Source organism: Platalea leucorodia (genome assembly GCF_965183815.1).
Source record: "Platalea leucorodia genome assembly, chromosome: 3".
Classification (NCBI taxonomy): Eukaryota; Metazoa; Chordata; class Aves; order Pelecaniformes; family Threskiornithidae; genus Platalea; species Platalea leucorodia.
The window spans coordinates 43,850,935-43,873,886 of NC_138825.1; the positions used below are offsets into that span (position 1 = coordinate 43,850,935).

Here is a 22,952-nt window from a genome sequence, read left to right on the forward strand (position 1 = left end):
ATTTATCTCTACATATTGCTTTCAAGATTTTTCCAGGAATTCGGGTCTGAGGGTTTTCCTTACATATTATGAAGTAAGACTGGAAAAATACACTGGTAGTGCATGTAAACACTGTATTATTTATTTATATGTCTAAGCTCTGTATCCACTCAAAATTTTATGATGTACAAAACAGAATACTTTAACTTAGTCCTTGGCCAAAACCAAAGGCCCTTCAAAAGAAATAGAAATTAAGAGACTCCAATCAAATAAATGGCAAATCATCATTAGCATATTTTGAATTCAGTCTCTAATGAAGCAAGAAAGCCATATCTGGTATTCTCACTGACAACCTTTATTAGTTGGGATATAGATATAGACATAGACATAGAAATATTTGGGAAAGTCATATGTTAAAATAGACAAGCTATATAATGCCAGTTAAGATTTGAGTCTATTGTTTAGAAAAATTACTCATGAACCAACAGTCAAGACAAAGTATTTGATAAAGACAACTGAATAATGTTCTTTTTCCCATCTCTGGAAACTTCCATTCAGGTTTGCAAGACTTTGTCAGATCAATTCAGGATCCTCTTGAGATATCCTAACAGTTATACACTAGAGAATTTCACCTTTAGTACTTACCTAACTGAGCAATTTATTTCCATGTCAAGCAGGTAACAGCGAGTTTGACAAGGGAAATTTGATGATCCCTCCTTAAGTTCAATAAACTACCTAATAAATATCCTGATGTTGACGAAGTTGGCTCACGCAGACCAAACATCAAAAATATTTTCAAATTAGAAATCTATGTGTTAGGACAGTAACATGATTTTGCAGTAAACCAGATGCAATTTCAGGCTAAACTTAAATAAAAAAAAAAGTAAAAGTATCATAGAATCATAGAATCGTTAAGGTTGGAAAAGACCCTTAAATTCATCGAGTCCAACCGTTAACCTAACACTGCCAAGTCCACCACTAAACCATGTCCCTAAGCACCACATCCACACAGCTTTTAAATACCTCCAGGGATGGAGACTCAACCACTTCCCTGGGCAGCCTGTTCCAATGCCTGACTGCCCTTTCGGTGAAGAAGTTTTTCCTAATATCCAACCTAAACTTCCCCTGGCGCAGCTTGAGGCCGTTTCCTCTCATCCTATTGCTTGTTACTAGGGAGAGGAGACCGACCCCCACCTCACTACAACCTCCTTTCAGGTAGCTGTAGAGAGCAATAAGGTCTCCCCTCAGCCTCCTCTTCTCCAGACTAAACAATCCCAGTTCCCTCAGCCGCTCCTCGTAAGACTTGTTCTCCAGACCCTTCACCAACTTCGTTGCCCTCCTCTGGACACGCTCCAGCACCTCGATGTCCTTCTTGTAGTGAGGGGCCCAAAACTGAACACAGTACTCGAGGTGCAGCCTCACCAGTGCTGAGTACAGGGGTACTTAAAGAAAGATATTGAATGGACAGGAGTTTACAGAAAAGAGAATGTTTAAAAAAGAAGAGGATTTGTGCTAAGATGTGCTAATACAGGGTAAGGAGAAGAAAAAAAACAATAGTACTGTATTTTATTGTTATTGTCCAAACACTGTACTATAGGTGTTTCCATTGTCACACAGCATAGCATTTTTTAGAATAAAAACACGTTAAAAATAAGTAAAAGGATGAAATGTGTTTGGGCTGATATTTCAGAAGGATTGAAATAAATAACAACAAGAAGGGACACAATAGTAAGTTTCCTTTGCTTTTTGTGAAGAATTGCATGAGCAGGCTGTCATTTGGCTCCTGTTTTGATAACTGCAATACTGCATCCTACCTACCTGTGGGTCTGGCTGTAATCTTGCTTGCAATGAAGAACCCAAGCAGCCTAGCCACCGCAATACTGTTTAATTAGTTTAATATAATAATGTCTTTCTACTAACATGAGAGAGAGAGAATCAGATTTTGTAGAGCTGTAAGCTTACTACAAGTAAAAAAATTAGGAAACCATAGGATTCATCACCACATTCTGCATAGACCTAGCCTCTAATTATCACTGCCTGATAACTGAAATAACAGTTATAAACTGCAAAGCTAGAAGGCACACTTTCAGGAGGACAAAAATATTTCTACTTAAAGAACACTAAGCTAACACTAATAACTGGCAGCTAAGAAACCATCTCATTATAAGTACCCTGGGGAAATCTTCTCATCCCACAACTTTATGCACTTAACATTAAGCAACCAAGTTAAAAGGCCAGTCTCCCTAGGAATTCTGTGTAGTCAATAATGGAAAACAAGTTTTTTTACCAAAGTTAGAGCACCTAAACTGTGTGCCCAGAAATTCATTCCTGCTAGTAGGGTAGCAGCATAAAAAATGAGGACATTTGAAAGTGCCACCCACCACAACAAAGACAAAAAAAATTTTAAAAATAAAATCAGCATTAACAAGTAAAAAATAAATAAAATTCCATAATCAGTTGGTACCAAGTGAAGAACTTGGATGCCACTGGCAATGATTCCTATCAAGATGGAAAGGCAGAAAGTGCCAGAAAAATGACAGAGCAACAATCACAGTCAGCAAATCTTGAATTTTAGGTTGGGTGGGGAGGCTTCTCCTAAGTACAGCTTTGCAAATTTCAGTCTAATTGCACAGTCTTCTTTAATTTGGTAATCTTCATGCAAATACTGACTTGAAGCTGCTGCAGCTGATTTTATGAGCAAGTTCTCATAATTGGGACCTTGCTACAGTTATTAAGCCTGCACTACTACTACTACAAAAAAGCAAGATACATTCTGGAAGAATTATGACTTGAAAAAGGATCAAGGGTGAAAAAGCCAGTAGAAGAAATTTTCCAACTACATCCCATTGGGAAACAGATCTGCCTATCATAAAAATTCCATCTGAGCTTGTTTTGAGTCAGAGCTACAAACTTCAAGGTGCACAGATGTTTCACTAAAAATCCACCTTGTTTTTGCTGAAAATATATGAAGAACTTCCTCTTCTGCTTCTTTTGCCTTTTGGAATTAGGTTACAATAAACTGATTTAATTTTGCTTACAGGATGTCTTAGCATCATCATCAACTGGCTTCTCAGCTTGCTTCTTCTTCAGATATGTAACTTTTTCCATAAGGTATAGGAGGCGACCCCTAATGGTTAAATTACTGTTTCCATCCAAGGTTCCATCTTCATCTAGTTCAATTCCTGAAATAAAAAATATACACTAAATAGCAAGAGAATAAAATTAAACAAGTTACAGACATGTTTTGTATCTTTTATGTACAAACATAATCAAACTGAACTACGTTGTTCAGCTCTGTTAGAACTAGAAAAAAGTTTGATATGGGATATGCTTAACCAGCAGTTTGGAACAAGTACAGATCAGGTACACGTGCAAGGCAGGAAACTGCAGATAAGGATCATGTAATCTTATTAATTTATTGTATAAATTGTGTGTTATTATACATAAAATATATAGTAAATATATTTCTATACTCAGCTCCCCCAGTATGCATGTTTCCATGCTAATGCTGATGCCTGTGTTTTGGACATATGCAGCTCAGAAGTGTAGATATAGTCCCTACTGACACAGGATGGTTCAACTGATACTAGTAAAGACTAGGAGATTTTTTTAGGTAAAACATATCATAGAAGTGAAAGAATTAAAGCTACAATAAGTATACTTTCTAGGGACCAGTCAGAAGAAAGTAGCCACCTTCACAATACAGTGGTTCTTTCATGATATTCCTATAACAAGCTATAAAAATGCAAAAAAAATGCATGTGAGGCTTTGCAGAATCACAGAACAGCTGAGGTTGGAATGAGCCTTTAGAGATCATGTAGTCCGGCCTCCCTGCTCACAGCAGGTTCAACTAGAGCAGGTTGCTCAGGACCACGTCCAGTGAGGCTTTGAATATCTCCTAAGGCAGAGACTACTCAACCTCTCTGGGCAACCTGTTCTTGAGTTTCATCACCCCTACAGTAAAAAAAAAAAAAATTAAGTAGAATTTCCTATATTTCAATTTGTGCTCTTTGTCTCTTGTGCTGTCACTAGGCACCACTGAGGAAAGTCTGGCTCAGCCTTCTTTACTCCCCCTGCCCAACAAGTATTTATACGCATTGATACAATCCCCCCCGTGAGCTTTCTCTTCAAGTCAAACAACCTCAGTCCTCTCAGTCTTTCCTCATACAAAAGATGCTCCAAGAATTTGATCATTTTTGATGGCACCTCCCTGGACTCACGCCAGTGTGTCCATGTCTGTCTTGTACTGGGGAGCCCAGCTGTTGGCTTTCTTTGCCACAAGGGCCCATTGCTGCTCATGCTCACCAGGATCCCCAGGTCCTTTTCTGCAAAGCTACTTTCCAGTTTGGTCCCTAGCCTGTCCTTGCTGCATGGGATTATTCCTCCCCAGATGCAGGACTTCGCATTTCCCATTGCTGAACTTCATGGGATTCCCGTCAGTTCATTTCTCTCATGTTTTTAACTTTACTCACTCATGCATACATTGTAAAGGAATTAAAAATCTTGACCTATATCTATTACTCATGTTAAAATAAGCTTAAAGTAAAAAGGTCATCAGCTATTTTTTTCCTGTGTTTTTTAGTTGCCAATGTAACTTCTAAAGTTAAGGGGTTTGTGGAGAGTTCTTAAGCAGTCTTGAATTTTATAGGATGTTTCTTCATGACATTACATCATTCTTCTCAATTTATTGCATCTGTTTTTAATTGTCTGATTTTTTTTGCATTAAGTACAGTTCCATTTCCATTAAAAGTTATTTTGTTATATTTTGTCCTAAGAGAGTAGTTAACACTAAACTAAATAAGGATCACCAGTAACTTCATATTTTACACTAAATCATATTACAAAATGGTTTGGATGGCAGTCTCTTCAACAAAACTAACACTGAAGATACTGTGTAAAGACACTGAAATGTCTTATCAATTAGAATACAGAGATGCTCTGAAATTACTCAAATGAAATGTCTGTTTTCGCACAGTTATGCTGTTCTCTGAGCTCTCATTGTATTTTTCTGATTTGCAAACTGTCAATATAATTGTCTCTCAACCATTTCACAAGATGTGAATCCCCACACAGTGGCTGGCTAATCAACTAAACATAGGACTCAGGATGTGTAATTGTTTTACCTGTTTTGCAATAGCCATGTTTTGAATACACAGAATAATTAATTCTGTTGTACTGTAATGCGTCCTCTGACCCACAAAATTAATTTTCAACTTGTAGATGATGCGAATTACTATTTCCCCATAAAGAAAAGAAAAATAATGACAAAACTAGACCAAGTAATTTGAACAGAGGAGAATGATAGTAAACAACTGAAGAAAAATGGAAAAATCAGCAATATAAAGCCTCTTCTCTTTTCAAATGTTATTTCTAAATCCTTTATTTCATCGTTGTTTTCTGTCAACTGACAGTTTACTTTGAATTTTCCTTTTTTTAATTTTTTCATTTAAAATAAAAATATTTCATTTGAAGTTTCATAATGCACCTTTATCAAGTTTGTGGGTGATAAAAATTGGGGGGAGCACAAAACACACTCAAGGGCAGGAATTTTTATTTTAGTAACAGAAATATCTTTGAGATGGACCAATCTAACCAAATTGTCTTATGATACACAAGGATATCAACTGTGCTTGCTCTACCAAGAAAGAAAATTCATGTATTATGAACTCAGATATTGATGGCATGTTTTTATTTATTTGAATATTTTAAGGTAGTGAATTAAATAATTAAACATGTTATTTCCAGTTAAACTGGGATCAATAAAGAATGCAATTCAGGAGGAAAAGCACAGAGGTCCTCCTGTCCAAAGCTCCTTCCTTGACCAGAGTATTAGTTTAAAAAATATTATCAGACATCCCTGCATTAGCTTCTTCTAGCTAATGGGACATGATGTGAAAGTTCAGCTGCTTGTTTGCTCACACTGTCTCCTAAGTGTCTCTTTTACTTATTGTTTTAAAATTGTGTACTGAAGTAAAATGAAGGGATGAGTATCCTTCAAACAGGAAAACAACAAAGCCCTCAATGTAAAATGTTAGGTAAGCATGCATTCCGAACAAAACTACTCTATAACTGAATTTGCAATATTCATGGATATGAGCCTGACATTTAAAACACACATTTTGGCACTTCATTTTTATATTGGTATTTTTATATTTATATTGTTACTATACTTCACATTTTAATATGACATAGAATTTAATTGTTTTTTATGAACTAAAGTGAATAAATCAAAACCACATAAATTTAACTGCTCCTTTTAATTATTAGTCTATTTCAATAGATAATAAACTTCTATATCTTCATTCATGTCTGAGAAGAATCGGCCACTAACATTATGTTATATTGTGGTTAACATGGCCATAGTCAACTTGATACAGCAAAGATGACCTATACCAACCTATGCAAGGGAGTGCAAGGGAGAGGGGATAGGGCAGAGGAACCTCAAATAACAAGTGAGCTACAGCATTAACCAATACATTAAGCCCAGAGAAATTCCCACAGAGTTGTAGGGGTAAAAAAAAAAAAAAACCACCAACAAACTTTTCCTTGATGAAGAAAAACATACTGCATTCCCTTCTAGTTTGACCAGATATGAGGATAAGAACATTTCCTTGGTTTTGACTACAAACTGAGTATCTTTATTTCATAGTATTTATAACTGATATGGTATAATTTACAGAGTACTTAGCTGGTGTTTCTTATGTGAAATTATTTAGAAAAATTGCTTCTAAAGCTAATATAATTAAAAAAGTAAAAATATTCAGTAACAAGACTTACCACAGTGTGTCATTAGGTCTTCATGGAAATCCAAGAGTTGATCCCGAATTTCTTCAGGGCAAGGACAATCATTTTTATCATCTTTAAAGTTCAGCAGCATATTAATCTTGAAGAATACAAAGGAAAGGCAAATGACACCAATCTCCAAAAGGAAAAACTTTGAAATCAAACAGAACTCTGCCACACATAGAGCACAACAAAAATAAATTGTCCATTGTAAGCTGTACCTGCTCCTGAGGTGGGGATCGAAATTCTTTTGTTTTTCTAGCTGTCAGGGCAGCAGACATGTTCAAGGCCTGCATCACTTCATTGTACCGGAAGCGCTGATTCTCTTGAAGCTTGGCCACAAAATCATCCGAAAATGCTACAATGGCTTCTATTCGGTGTCGTACTTGGCAATCACACAGGTACTGGAGTAGATGACACATCTGAGAAAACAGTATCGTAAGAGAAGGAAGAGTTGGCAAGCTAAGAAGTATCTTCTGTATATTATGCAAATACGGATGGATTCCTTACAGCAGCACTTAGTATCAAATAAAGTGACTGAAATCTTTAATGCTGTCATTTACTACATGTGAAGTAATCCTACACCAGGAATATCTGGCATCTGCAAGAGATTTATGTACCTCAGACATATAAAATGTAAGACTTTAATAAAAGTTAGAAGAGAATGGATTTTCTCCTTGCTTCTAGGGAATTTCTTTTCTGTTTGGATCCATAAAAATGAAGAATTCCCTGTTAATATCATTGAGAAAGTAATTCTATTTAATGAAACAACAGTTGTTTGATCTATGGTGAACAATTTTATATCATCAGGAAGATACTAAATCTTGTTGTTTCCTGTAAGGAAATTACTTCTCTATTTAATTAACATCAAAATGCTGTATTCCTTGACAGAGAAATTACCAAATGAAGAAAAAAGGATCTGTGAAGAAATGGGAACAACCACTCTCACAGCAGTATTGTTACCTGTAATTTAACAGGTTCTGGAAGTTTCATCTGAAGGAGTCCTTCCTTTGGCACTTGCTCCCCTCTGGTTTCTTCCTCTCCCTCTTCTGACTTGAGCTCATCTGAACTCAGCTCCTTCTCTGAGAATTCAATTTCATCCTCTTGGCTCATTGCTTCCTTGAAAACCCGGGGCTCAATCAACTGCAAGATGTGTTTCAGATCCCCATTGTGGAAGATTCCCATAATTAGGAGGGTATAAAAGAGCTTGATGAGAGGGACAAAGAGAAATTCTGTAGAACCTCCAACTGGATCTCTGACATGGAGGCTGCCCTCCTGAACAGCTTCAGTCAGCATCTCTATGGTTTTGGCCTTCAAGATTTCCAGAGGGAATTCAGGGCTGAACTGAAAGCACTCACTGCTAATGCTTACAAAACTTGGAGAGGAGAACTGCATTCTTGGCCTTAATGAAGTGCTAAGTCCTATACCAGGGAGGCCATGTTTTTTGTTTTCATCAGGAAACAAAGTAATACTCTTGGTCTCATCTGTCATTGGAACTATAAATTCATTATTCATCATTAACCTGGCAGTTGCATAGGTATTGAGATGGATGTCAATGAGTAAGTCATAATATCCTGCACGTAATAATCCCGGCATATATTTATTCTCAATAGCATACAAGAGCTGAGATTCATCCACGTGGCTACACATAGCATGGGCCACTCGGTTGTTGCCTAAAGCACAAACAGCTGAATATAATCGGAGGGTATGGTAGTGAAATTTCAGCAATTCTTCTTGTTCTGTCAACTCTAAAATATCAATTGTTCTGCAGAGAAAAAAAAAACAATACAGTAGATTCCATATCAGTGCAAAAACTTACTTGTAAGTGAAGGAATTCAAAATTCTCCCTAAGGATAACATTGGCACAATACCAGTTCTAGGCATGGACTTCTTCTGTGTTTCAGCTTTCATGTGAGAAACACTGTCAACCTAAGAATCAAGGACTAATAACAAAGTCCTATCAGGAATATATTCAAGTCACTCCTGAAGTACAACTTCAGTTACTTTCCGTGGGGAGAGATCAAAAAGATTTACTTGACACAGAATACTTCTTCATACTACAGAGAAGAATTTGGATAACTGAAAACAAAGGTTCTAAAACTAGTATAGGTTGAGGTGTTTATATCATTTATTGTTTTTAGATCTGGGGTTGCAAAATGACAACAGACTAATCAGTTCATTTGCAGAGGGTTTGGGGGTGGAGTTGTTTTGTTTAGAATTCTTACTTAATCTTTTAGTGATTTTATTTTCAGTTTTGGCACGGGCAAAATGCTGAGAAATTTGGGTAACAAGGAAATCACAAAGTTAAATTTCTTCACTTGTATAAACTAAATTTAGGAAAATTAAAGTAATGGCATAATTGAATTGGTCACAAATCTTAAAAAAGTCTCTACAAAAACAGATCTTTGCCTATCTTACAGATTATCTTTAATAATTTATAAAGAGAGTTCCTTTCATTTTCATTCAAAACCTATATATACTATTAAAGAATTTGGAGAGAAACTAGGAGAGGTTGGAAACATAACAAAAAGAGGCAGATTTTAAAACATTGAAAAATAAGATTAATTTTTAATAATAAATCAAAACACACTGCCTTTATTCACACGTGTTATAAATACAGAGAAGACCTTGGGTTTTTCTTATAGAAATTTTATTACATGTCTAGCTTCATAATCCCAGCCTAGCTCTGATATACTTCAACACACAAACATCAACCTGTTTTCTTCGGGAATATGAAGGGCCATGAACTGCAAGGGATTCAGGCACTGTATCATCCAGCCTTGACGTTCACTAATCCGAGAGACATCAACCTTCAAGAAGTGGTTTGGCACTCTGCTCCAAAGCACATGAGTCAGAAACTGGACATGGAGACGTGGAGGACATTGAGAGACTGGGTTTTTGTGTTCACTTTTGAATAAGCCAGCAGATAACGGCATTACATTCTGGAAAATTCCAACAGAAGAGACAATCAGTTTCATCATCGTTACCAAACAACGAATATATGATATTTTTCAAGAAATATATTCAACATATAGTACAGTAAAGTTCAGTGAAACAGGAAATTAACATTTTCAGTAGTTTGTAAAACCAGCTTGGAAATGTTGGCACATTAGCAGCAAGAGAGCTTTGTCCATAACAAATTTTTTAAAATAGCTATATTTGAAATAGAAACTTCAGTGGAATTTGTGGTCACTTCCTTGGACCAGAGATCTGAACTCCACTCTTCTTTTAGCTCTTCTGATGTCTTAGATATCCATGTATCCAAAGCATAGAAGTAAATTTCAGCTCAGTTTTCTTGAGTGTATGGTTTGAATGTACTTTAAAACTATTTTAAAACTCTAACCTAATCTGCAGATACACCGGTCATCCATGCCCTGACTGCAGAATAAGAGATTTGCTTTACTGACCCCAGCGATTTCATTTCATCATGAAGGGTGAGATTCAGAAAATTCAACAGGATTTTGCAATATCCTCTGCCAATTCTAATCAGTTACAACTCTTCTCATCCAATGTACTTGAGGTATTTAAAACTACGTTCAGAATAAAAATGGCAATAATGCAAACACTTGGAATCATAAAAGTGTACCCAATATCAAGAACATATTGCAGGCAACAAATGGCCAAAGAAAAAAAAAAAATTACTTGATATGATAGATTAGTCCTAAACCTGCAAAAAAACAAGCATTATTTACCTTTATTCTTCCCAATTCAAACTGGAAAACATTGGGGCTTGTAGCTTGAGCAAATACAGCAGGAAATAGCTTTGTACTTGGTTCAACCTAAATCAAAGATGCACAAATATATAACCACTGAAGACAACAAAACACTATTACATATTTAAAAAAACCCTAATATCTGTATTGACAGTCAATAAGTGCAAGCCTTTGAGTGAAGCCCCAGAAAATCCAAATAGGAGGGAAAAAATCACTGTCATAACAGAGGCAGTTACTTTTTCTTCCAATCTTGTACAAAAGCTTCCAACAAGATTCAGTCTGAGGATTCGGTTTTCCCCCTTCCTACGTGAAGACATCATCAACAAATACTCACCTGATAGTATGTGCCTAGTTCCTTGCCATTAGCTGTGAAGGTCAGCAGGCCACTGGCAGCATCAACCAAGCAACCAATCTCCAGACCATTATTATTACGTCCTTGTCCAGGGCTCATGCTCTCTCCTGCGCACACCATATAGCAGTTGCTGCGTTTTATACTGAATGTCAAAAGACAAATTTATTTATGGATGGTGTGTAAACTTTATGTAGTGGACTAAGAACAACTTTGTATGGCTGCAACCAACAGGGCCTTGTGGCTGAAAACAGTGGATCCCACCATAACCAATGCCAAAATTCAATGAAACCTAGACTTCATAATTGAAAAAATAAAAACTGAAGATGAGAAAGTATGAACAAGCTCCAATCTTTTGTAAAATTCCAAGAGAAAGAACTGACTTTGCAAGTTAACATTTTAAATCATTTAATGATGTTAAGCATAACACAAATTTTCTGGCATAGATCACAAGCTGAAGGATCACAAGCTGAAATGCTGAGAGGAGCTACTGTTGTACTAATTTTGGCCTGCTCAAAACCAAAAAGTTCCAAAAATACTACAAGGCTTTTTGCTCTACTTTGTACCAGTTCAGAAGTCAATATGTACAGGATCATGGTCTGAAATTACATAGAAAAGCTGCACTATTTTACTTTTCACTGCCTATTGATTTGATTGGATCATTACCCCACTGTTTCTTCACAAGCAAGAGAAGAGAACAAGTAAACTTACACTTTTTTTTTTTTTTACATCAACCCAATTACATTAAATGGGGTTGATTTACAGTTTATTAATTGTTAGTTGCTTTTATGGGTATAAAATATGTATTTTTTTAAGAAAATTGTAACCAACCTCTCATGAACCTTCCCTTTTTCATCTCCCAGTGTAACTGTGACAGTACGCACTCTGTCCAAGTCAAAGCTTGTGTCATACTGGTGAAAGTCAGATGTAATCCAGCCCACCCAGACATTAGCAGGTTCTTGACCAGGAAATATTCTCACTGAATAGTAGTACTGTCAATAAAAAAATAATGTCAGTAAATGTTAGTATTTGGTTTCCAGTGTATAAGTTTGATTCAGAATTAATTTGTTGCTCTAAAATCTGAAAATATGTCATCTCTTCAAAAGTTGCATAGGCTTGTTCAAGTGCAATTCATAAGCAAAGCAATGAAAGAATATAAACACAAATCAAAATACAGCCAACAAAAAACGCATGTTAAAGCAAAAAATGGAAAAGATTAAAGATGCAGCTTATACACTTGTACTGTAGGCTTCTGCATCACAGCATTGTAGGCTATTTTTGTACTGCAGCTAAAATTTTTATCCTGTAGGTTACTCATTTTCTAGTATTTAATATCTTTTAGAAAGAGGAGAATACATCCAAAAGAGAAGTATTTTTTCCTTTGAATATTGAAGAGTGAGTGCTTATGGAGCTGATCCTGTCAGAGACAGATGCACAAAACCTGCACAAAACTTTCGCTGGGAATTCCATGAAATAAATGCTGAGTAAAATTAGTATAGATGTTTTCAAATGGTCCTGAACATTGACCTATTAGTTTAGTGAACTTTTTCCTATTTACTCCATTATTCTTCCTCTTTTGTGCTTGGTGTTATGAATAGTAGTTTCAAAAATTGATTCAATTAATTTATGGCTTTCCATGTGGAAATTGTTTTAGAATGATAATCAAGTCAAAACAAAAGGAACATAGTGGTCTCAACTTCAGTAGTACAGGACTAGCACAGATATTTAAATTAAAAATTTTCCCTGAAAATTACACTGTTTCTGAAACTCTTACAAGCAAAACCATGTAGTTATTAAAAAAATAGAAAAAGCCAGCAGCTAAAATACCAATCCTATGTTACAATACCGTGGAAGTTTGCATCAAATAATCATAGTCATCCCTATCATCTGCTAGCACATCCTCAGTAAGCCGTGCAGAGTGACTCGAGCTATAATCTGGCTTTGTCCTCCTGAGCATAAATCTGTAATAAAATAAGTAAAATCAAAATCTACATAAAAAGCTCAATATATCAGTATATATACACAAAGGAATTTTACATTGATACATTACCCCTAAATAAATTATATTTATTATGCTAGCTCTAAATACACAGTATTTATTACATTATTAATACATAACACTAGTTAGTTTATTACTTCCATGTAGATTAAAACAAAATAAATTCTTCAGAAAAGCAAAAGAGACAAGGTCATTTTTAAAAGCATTAATTTTAAATGAATTATGATCTTAAACTATATATTTAAAAGTTACTTGGAATCTAAATTCATGTAACTTAAAAAATTATCAGGCTATTAAACACCTATGTCACTTCAGAAGAATGTGGAACCTTAAATGACCTTCATGCATTTAAAAATACCATCCATATGCCCTGATTTATTCTGCAGTTGAAATATTTAACAAACCAAGTTTGGTAAAGAAGAGCAGAAAAGGAATGGAAAGCTGCAGTAATATTGTCTGGGTAACAGCCCAGTGTTTGCATCTCCACAGCATCATCAAGTTAGGTGTTCAGCTCCTGATTCCATAAGAAAAATTAGGGAGAATGAACATGTCAACTAGAGAATATTCTTATGATTATTTGGTTCATTGAGTGAGATAAGAAGCTAGTGTACATTTCTAGATAAAGATTATCTAACACCTTCAGCTTTTTAGAAGCCACGTGAAAAAACATTCCATGTCACTTTGAAGCCCTCCTAGTTCTGTCAGAATGGATCTCCGTGGTTTTAGAGTGCACTTCACGTGATGATCACAAAAGCCTTCACAATAAATCAAATTATAGGTTTCTAATAGCTTGAAAAATGTTTTTAGTTTTCTGCTTAATTTTAATCTATATATCGCATATTATGTAATTTAATCACATGAAGGTTAACTGTCCCACCCACTGTGTTATATCCAAATTTAGGGCAGAATTAGGGAAAAATCTCTGCAGACCTGACTGGCATTTTCTACTATTCAAGAAATGGGGGGGGGGGGGGGGGGGGGAAGGAGAAAAAAAAGAAAGGAAAAAAAAAAAAGTGCTACTAACCTTTGTTTAAGACGTGAAGGCTTTTCTTGAACATAATCTTTATGGTTGTTCAACTCTGGTTTTGTGGCATCTTTTTCTCTTTCTGTCCGGTCAGGAACTAGATGACCATGAGCAGTTTTCATTAGAACCTCAAAATCAGAATCAGCATCATAATCCTCCAAGTCATTCTTCGGGCCAAAAAGACCAGAGCCTGGTAACCCTCCTGCAGCTGATCTGGAGAACACCTCAGCACATTCAATGGGCATGCTTAATCGAAAAAACATGACGTCTGTTTTACTGTTCTGTGAACCAAAGGACTTCTGTGTGACCTTCAGGCAGGGACAGCTGTCTATGGTGCCATCGATTCTCATCACCTATCAAATGTAAAGATGTAGTTGTTTTGAAGCTGATGATTTTTCCCCCCTTGTAAATATTCAACTTATATTTCTAGAATAAGCATCTATGACTTGCAAAACTTGCAACAGTACGCTGTCAACAGTCAAACGTATTGTAATCACGTGCTGCCATTTTAAGGGGAAATAAATACTATAAAGAGTTGTTTGTTGTTTTTGTTGTTCCGTTGTTAAATAAAAAAAAAAATCACTCACAGAGGAATGACCTTTCTCATCATAACTCCTTGCAACATAAATCCAACCCTGCCCAGAACAACACAAATCAACTGATATAAATCATACATGTACATATGCAAGAACACAAATTATTTCTTAAATACCACAGTGTGATACACATCAGCTGAAAAAGAGTTCTTATTTCATCAATTTCAGAGGGATTTCATGGTAGACTTACAAGGCATTAATTCAGTTCCATCAAGATACACAACTGATTGGGACATAAGTGTTGACATAATTGGCTAATAAATATTTATTAAAATCAAAACCAATTAGTTCTGGAAAAATTACTTCACAAAGTGTGTGCACCAGAACACATGGTATCTGTTATGTAGAAATGCCCAATTTCTGGAAGTTGTTTACAAACATAGCTCTCACTGCACAAAGAGCTCTTAATGAGGACATCTTGTAGAATTTAAAACCTGAGAATCTCAGGTTTACACACATAACAGATTTCACGGATAAAGAAATACTATCAACCAAATAATTACATTATTTGCAACTCCACTGAATGTAAGAAATTTATAACAGGTGCAAGATTCGTCCAGAATTGGGTCAACATATCACATTAAAAAATCTTGTCTACAAGTGCAAAAGTAGAGACATAATTCACACATACTCATGGAAGACATGTCTAGAAACATTTTAATAGGATCACAAACCTCAATATGTTCATGATTTTGTGGCACTGGCAGAAACTGAGGGAGCCTTTTACTCAGCCAAATGGTGATATCTCTGTTTGTATTAACAGCAAAGGGTTCATACCCTTCCTGTAGGCCACAGATAGTGAAATATTTTAGAGTGCTAACATCTTTTCCAAAGTTCATTCTTCCCACTTGAGATGGGCCCAGGCTGCACACAGGTAGAAATCCTTAAAACAAGATGAAAGAACACGTGGGTTGTACATCACAAACATCAGCGGACTGCTCTCTTCCATAACCCAATCAAAAATCATTTGGAAAAAAAACCTTCCAAAAAACAAACATTAGAAATGCAAGCAGTCACTGATAGCACATCACCTCTTGCATGTCACCAAGTACTGTATCTCAAACATCATTCTGGGGAAAAAAAAAAAAAAAGCTCTCTAATAGCCACGGATCTCTTCATGCAACACAGAAGAATTTACACAGAATGTACTTCACAGAAATTTAACAGTACTTCAAGGACACTGACAACCAGCTCTTGGTTAAACTCTCTGCTAAGCTGCTAGACTATTACCAATTTTATCCCACTATTTTGGAGTCTTACTATTTTTGATATTGCTCCTAAAATTCCATTGGTCATGGTATGAGAGAACCTCAAAAATTACTTTAAAAGTAATATAGTGTTTGTCCATACAGCTATAGTAGTGAAAAAAAAAAAAAAATACAAATATGCACCAAGTGCATGCTGTAAATTAAAAAAAAAATAAAATAAAAATCCATAGTACTTTGAGACTGTGGATAATGAGAACTGACAATATGGTACAGTAGCTTCATGAAATTTACGGTAGTTTGTTTTTGGTTTTGGGCTGGGCTTTTTGTTTTTACTTTTGAATCAGCTTCACATTTGTATACATCTGCTCTCTTACTGTTTCACTAGCCCAGAGAACTCACTTGTGTCTCCTTTGCACTTTTTAAAAAAACATTTGGCTTTTTTTCCTCAGGTTCAGCATCACAGTCTAAAAACCTAAGAAAATCTCTTATTTCATCTGTTCCTTTTCATCCTGACTTTGAATTTCCACAGCTACAAACCGCTTTGTAGATCCATTTGATCTAGCTATTAATAAAATGTTTTCTTTTGTATCAACAAGAAACATGAAGCTCTGTTCAATGATTCTGGTTCAAGTCAATCTACCGGGTATTGAAGTGTATAAGGACAAAATACAACTAGTTCCTCACTTTTCTTTAGGCTGCCCAGATAAAATAAGGGCAGAATAGCTGTTCATAATCTGTTCTTTAGAGACAAAAGCAAACTCCAGAGCACCATCTACAGGAACGACTGCTCACCAGATAAAAGATCAGCCTTCAGTACCACCTTTTGAAGATTTTATTACAGATACACAAGACTGGTTATCACGTGTATGCATATTAGGCATGATAAATTTAAGGACATACACTATTAGTTATAAGTTCAAGTCCAGATTTTTATCTTCACAGCAAGGCTCTTAAATCACAAGGCATCGACTTCTCAGATAACATAGATGATTTAGACAACATGATTTATGTCTATTCTGCTGGTGCAAATCCAATGACAGACAATAATAAAGAGCGTTTTCCAGCACTAAATGAAACAAAGTCATATTATACAACACATAACTAGGAAAGTTATATATGCATATATAGATATATGCTGTGGTAAAGCCCAGCAGCTCTAGTAGGGAGAATTTACTAGGCTCCCTGTTGAGTTAAAGGAATCCATAAGCTGCTGCAAAAGTTTTTAAGCAAAGCCAAAAATCAAAATTCGATTCAGTAACCTTACAAAACTCAGCTCATCACTCAATAACAGTAACGACCTTCTATGGACATCAAGTTGTTTGAGAATGGGTTTTCACAGAAATAGTTGAGACAGCATGAATCCTCACAATATTAACCAAAAATGACATAAGATTTGCTAAAAAAAACCACATAGCTATATGTAGCCTAAAGCATGTGCTTGGTCTGTTTGAATCACCTCACCATTTAATTTCTGATTCTTATTGATGTAAAACATTTTCACATGTTTCCACTATTTATGGCACCCATATTTAGAATCTTATGAAGAGTTTTGCTTTCCACATCTCAAAAAGGATATAATGGATCTGAAAATGGCCAACACGAATTAAACTACTTTCTTATCAGCAACAATTGAAGAAATTAGGGTACTTCAGCCTCCCCCCCCCCCCCCCCAAAAAAAATTATTAAGGGGGTATGATATATACCCCCATTATGAGTGGCATAGAGAAGATGAACAGTAAATGATTTTTCAATGTCTTTCATAACAAAAATTATGATCAAAGAAACTGTTTGGTAGCAAGCTTCAAAACAAAGGGAGGAACTTCCTTATACACCTCACAGTAATGCTGTGGAATTCTCTGTCACATAGCATCATGGACACTAAAAGCTCACATTGATTCAAAAAGTGTTTAGAGACCTTCGTGTGGGAAAAAAAAAAAACAACAACCAACCAAACAAACAAATATCAGGGCTATTCAACACACACATATCATATTTGCCTCAGAAAGCTCCTTAATCACTGGAGGCTGGGTGACTGTATCACTATCTTCTTGTCCGGTTCTAATATGTAACCATAGACATTTGCTATTCACCACTGTTGAACACAAGATGGTGACCTAACTAGACTTTTGGTACAAACATTGTTATATTTTTATAGAAAACACAGAGGAACAAAAGCTTAAAAAAAAAAAATGTTCAAAGACATAGGAGGTGTAAACTGATCAGTTGTGAACATGCCATATCTATATATATATCTATATGTATTTTTTTTTTCTTTATAATTGTTTTATGTTTCTGCACAGGTCAAGTACTTCATGAAAGGAAGTAGCAAGCTCTACCTCCAGCACCTTGAGAATTAACACATAGCCAGTTCCTCTTTATTACAACCCTCAAATCAAATGGGAAACAATTGTTTTACAAAACAAAAAAAGCAGTAGCAGCTGACATTACCAGCAGAATTCAGTAAGCATACATTATACAAAAAGCTGATTAGATAATTAGATGCAGTCCAAAATCCAAGAAAAGATTATCAACTCCATTCATGCAGACTGAGATGAATAAATAACACAAAACTAAATCAAACGGGAATATTTAAAATATTACTAATATTTCCCCTTCCTAAATAGGATGCACATAAACTGTTAACTCTTCCACTTATGCATTTTCCTGTGGGCTGAGGAAAAAAGATTTCAAGATAGATTCATTCTTAGACATGAAGCAAATATTTTACACACACACAAATAAAATGTAAATGGGTATTTGCAAGATTCCCTGAAAGAAAACAAAGAAACCCAGAACAAAATTCCTACACAGGTAAAACTCTCATTGATGTTATTACTCAATCTAGTATTTTTCATCAACTCTGTAACTGTAGCCAACATGGAATCAAGATGACAACCTCTCTCACCAATACAAATTTCACTGATGCCAGAACGGTACTGTACGTGTAGCTAACTGCTGCAAGTAATCATAACTATACAGTAACTGTTGCTCTGTATGAATGGAATATAAATACCAGTGCCAGTCCTAATCATGGAAGCACTATTTCCGTCTCTGGTGAAATTCTGCGCTGATTTGCCAAAGGTATACCTGTCATTAAGGTGTTTCAGGGCTCTTCCGTATCAGGGAAAGATATGGCATCTCATCTTATAGGGAGTGTGCTGGTAAGGCAGTTACGTGTCTTACTATGGAATACAAATTAACTTTCAGTACCTTTCTCTAAATGTGTATCCAGCCATTTTAGATGTGATGCTTCAGAGATCCCGTGTAGCACTTGCATGCTGGAGGCTACATAAAAAGATTATTTACCCATGGATGGCCTGGCTCTTAATCTCCATGTGCATAACTGGGCTAGGGAGCACAACTTTTATGAAACAGCAAAACAAGTATAAAGACTTTAACACTACCAGCAGAAAAGTAACCCTCTAGCATTGTCTGTCACGTGTGTCAAAAGCAAAGGACAGCAACGCTTTTTATAATGTTCCCTACTTTCAAGAAAGATGAACCTCCTGACCCAATTCGTCAAACACTCACTACAAACAGTTCATGCTCACAGAGATCACGAGTTGACAAAACAAAATTTCGTTTGCACAGCATACTTATTCGTATTTACAGTGTGAAATTTCTCTTACACAAATGCATAATAATATGCAATTATGTTTAACCATTTTACTACTGAGATGGTATCTCACAAAGTAGCCTGCCATAATCTCAAGGAGGTCCTTTTGTTGGCAGTACAACCTAAGATGCAGCACATGAACCTTATTAGTAAGCTGTAACATTCCCTTTTCACTGTTCCTAAGTAAATTAAAACTACAGGACTGATTTACAGTCAGACTGCATCCTTCAAAGCAGCACACTGGGCTCTGACCAGAAATTTTATCTTTTCCCTAAAGCGAAAGCTCTCTTTCTGCAGCAGCACATGGCATGCACACGATTCACTGGTAGAAGTGACCTGTGGAAAGGTCTCAATGCTCTTAAGCAAGAGCCATTAACAAAACCAAACTAAAGCCAGCCTAGAAAAAAAACGAAAGCTCTATAAATGTCATATTTAATTTGGGTATTTCGTATGTATGTTTGTATATGCACACACTTACATATCGATGCCCCCCCCATGAATTGTATACGAAATACTTATAATATTTAAAAATATTGAACTGGAGTTATTAAATCTGATGTCAATCAATCAGCATATTCCTTTGAAAACAGAATAGGAGATCTTATTTCAAAGTCAAGCTCTTTTCTACAAACATGACACTAGAGGAACTTAATATGAATTAAAGGGATATTGTGAAAAATCTGAGAGACTTGGCACTGACATTAAGGCTTTGACATGGTTACCAAGGCCTTCAGGCTCCAGGTCAAACCAGGAGCTACTTTAGCAGTTTCAGACTCAACAGAGATCTGTTTAAATCTGAACCTGCAGCTAGAAACAACTACCACGAAAACTACACCACTGTGATTTCATCAACTTTTAAATTAAAACAGTGGTTAAACAGGCTGTCCTCAGAATTTCATGGAATTCCAGTTTTTCTCAGAATCCCTTACTCCTCAATGGGATTATACTGCCTAGTAACTGGAAAAACATTATAATTTAATGGCACCAGGACGATATTATGCCTATACCACTAACAGTAAGCCAATTCACACGTCCCTTTCCCTCATCACGTTATCACAGTGTCTAAGGAAATCTGAAGGCAGTAAAGTAACTGGCATGAGTCTAGAAAATAGGTGGCAGTTATCTCATTTTAAATCAAATTGAGTTATTCCTAATTCCCTTGGTAGGGCAGAAGAAGGGAAAAAAAATTCTTCTCCCAAAGCACTCCTGAAAGTAAAATACTCTGAAATCCAGATGAAAGTAAAGTGGTTAAAATTCAAGCAGGGAACTACCTAATTAATAGGTATAAGGTTCACATTTCCCCTGGGAATAGGGATCAGTAACCCAAAAGTATCATTTGCAGCTTTTACTGCTCAAAAAATTTAACTTTAGCTCTCAGACACAGATTTATTATTTAACAGATGTATAATATATATGACAGAATACATGTACCTACTACAAATGAAAGGGAAAGATTAAAGCTTAAAATAATTTTTTTTTATGTTAGCATAGTTCAGAAATTTTAGGCACTTATCTACATTAATGTATGATTTCTTACACGTTTATGTACCTATTCACACACAAGTATGTAATTAAATTTATAAACAAAAATACTTCTGTGGTATAGAATCAATCTGGAACCTAACAAAACCTCACAATCTTTGCCATCTTTTGCAATCTCATAAACTATGGCTTCATGGTAAACTAAAACTTGCTTGTAGACTCTGAAACCTGTACCAAGAACACTACAACAACAGGCACAAAACTTAATCTGCTGGTTTAGAATTAAGTAAAAAAATTTGGAGGCTAACTTTGTACCAGTTGGTTTTATCCTGGATCAGGTGTCATTTCTCCTCCTGGAGCTAAAACAAAACCTTAAAGCTAGCTTGAACTCCCTGCCATATGTTCTCACTAATTTGACAGAAATTTGGTAGTATTTCAGTACTTAATCTACATAAAATTTGAGGTGCCTGCCCATGGCAGGGGGGTTGGACTAGATGATCTTCAAAGGTCCCTTCCAACCCAAACCATTCTATGATTCATTCTATGATTCTATTATATCATATGGCGACCTGCTGCAGCACAGATGAAATGTTAAAGGTCATGAATTTGCAACCCCAGACACATCCCCGCAAAACAGTCAAAAGGACTGATCACAAAAGATGGCTCCAAAGTTCACCACAGAAAAAGGCCTTGCCTCATCCTCACACCCAGCATGCCTCCTTTCCAAAGGCTTAATACTAATGAAATAGAGAAAAGGACAAGGGATAGTTCCGGGGGGAGGGGGGAGAAAAACAAGAAGCACACCACATTAAAGGGAAGCCAGAGCAAAAACTGGGCAACAACAGCAAGTTAACAGCACAATGTATTACAGCACTTACCATCACCAACCTCAAAGTCCTTGAATGCAAGTTCTGAACCTGAGTCATCAAGCAGGATTTCACCATTTAAGGTGAACATCATAGTGTGCTCATTCATGTCAACCATACATCCAACAACATCTCCTGCCAACCAAGAGCGGCCAAAATGCTCATTACCCTGATGCCACCGCTGTGCCTGAAAAGGAGTTAAAAGAATTTCAAGGAGTAATAGTGACAGTGTACGTGTTCCTCTCTCCCTTAGTGGTACAACTAATAATTAGCCCCCTCAATTAAGACAGCACTAAAATTAACACTTTCACAGCATATCATTCCAAAACAATGCCTGTAAGTACTCCAAGTTGACTTTGAAAACAGAAATCCAACAATTAACTTCCTGCAAGCACCCTTCACATCAGTATTGTAAAACGTTGCTAAGTGAGCTGACAGGGAAAATTGCTATTTCAACATTTTAGTAACAAGTAAGAGCATGGCTTATTTTTCTGCAGAAGCTCCATGAAAGACTTGTAATGAAAATAATACGCTATCAATTACAATGTCAAATAACTGCTTCACAAACTTTTTTTAAGCAATTGCTTTTATTTAATCTAGTAGCTTATAAATCCATTGCTTCCAAACAAACTTTATTGTTTCCTGAAGTACAATTCTAAAAATGTTGTGTACAAAATAAATTAAACTTCCTGCCATACGAGATTTTGGAAGGAACAGAATTGTCTGTGGATGGGATGAGCACTCTGAGCTTCTTGATAGATTCCAGAGTAGCTGAGGGCACGCTTAATGATTTGTATGACTGACCTTCAAGTCAAAGACTGTAAGGGCTTTGGATGGGGTCTTGGATTGGAATTCAAAGAAATTAATATGTATTAAGAACTATTCTAACACGCATAACACAAAGCAGTGTTAATAACAAATAAGTTCCCTATTCATATATTCCATCACAAGTAGATTTTTATCCCCTGTATCCATCCTCAAAATCGTACAAAACAAATGAGCCTTTCTGTGTATCCTGAAGGTCAAAAGTTTTCTCCAACCAAGGAGAGAACCCATCAAAATCAAAGACAACAAAATAGCTTTGTGGATTGAGACCTAAAGGTCAAAACCTAAGATTCAGAAGGCAAACTACTACACAGCTATTCTAGTAAGGACACAAGACTTGAACAGTTTACTTTAGCCAATCAAATATTTTACAAAACCAACTTCTCCGTTCTCTTTTTAAGGCATCTCCTCATGTAATACAAGACTGGGGAAAAAACTAAAATCCAACAACATGAATAAAATACAGCTTGAGAGCTTGATCTGACCAGGAACAGCCAGGAATACCATTGCTT

The 22,952-nt window shown here is 35.9% G+C and overlaps 1 protein-coding gene across 1 annotated transcript in view; it reads right to left on the reverse strand.

Moving 5' to 3' along the window:
• RYR2 (ryanodine receptor 2) overlaps positions 1-22,952 on the reverse strand; it is a gene marked incomplete at both ends in the record, with an annotated part of 441,781 nt that overhangs the window by 138,802 nt on the left and 280,027 nt on the right. The window contains 12 exons of the mRNA XM_082305460.1: positions 3,018-3,161; positions 6,757-6,862; positions 6,984-7,184; positions 7,726-8,527; positions 9,478-9,704; positions 10,455-10,541; positions 10,810-10,969; positions 11,656-11,816; positions 12,671-12,785; positions 13,848-14,200; positions 15,118-15,326; positions 21,628-21,802. Coding sequence (XP_082161586.1) covers positions 3,018-3,161; positions 6,757-6,862; positions 6,984-7,184; positions 7,726-8,527; positions 9,478-9,704; positions 10,455-10,541; positions 10,810-10,969; positions 11,656-11,816; positions 12,671-12,785; positions 13,848-14,200; positions 15,118-15,326; positions 21,628-21,802 — 2,740 coding nt within the window. The remainder of the gene's footprint in view (positions 1-3,017; positions 3,162-6,756; positions 6,863-6,983; positions 7,185-7,725; positions 8,528-9,477; positions 9,705-10,454; positions 10,542-10,809; positions 10,970-11,655; positions 11,817-12,670; positions 12,786-13,847; positions 14,201-15,117; positions 15,327-21,627; positions 21,803-22,952) is intronic.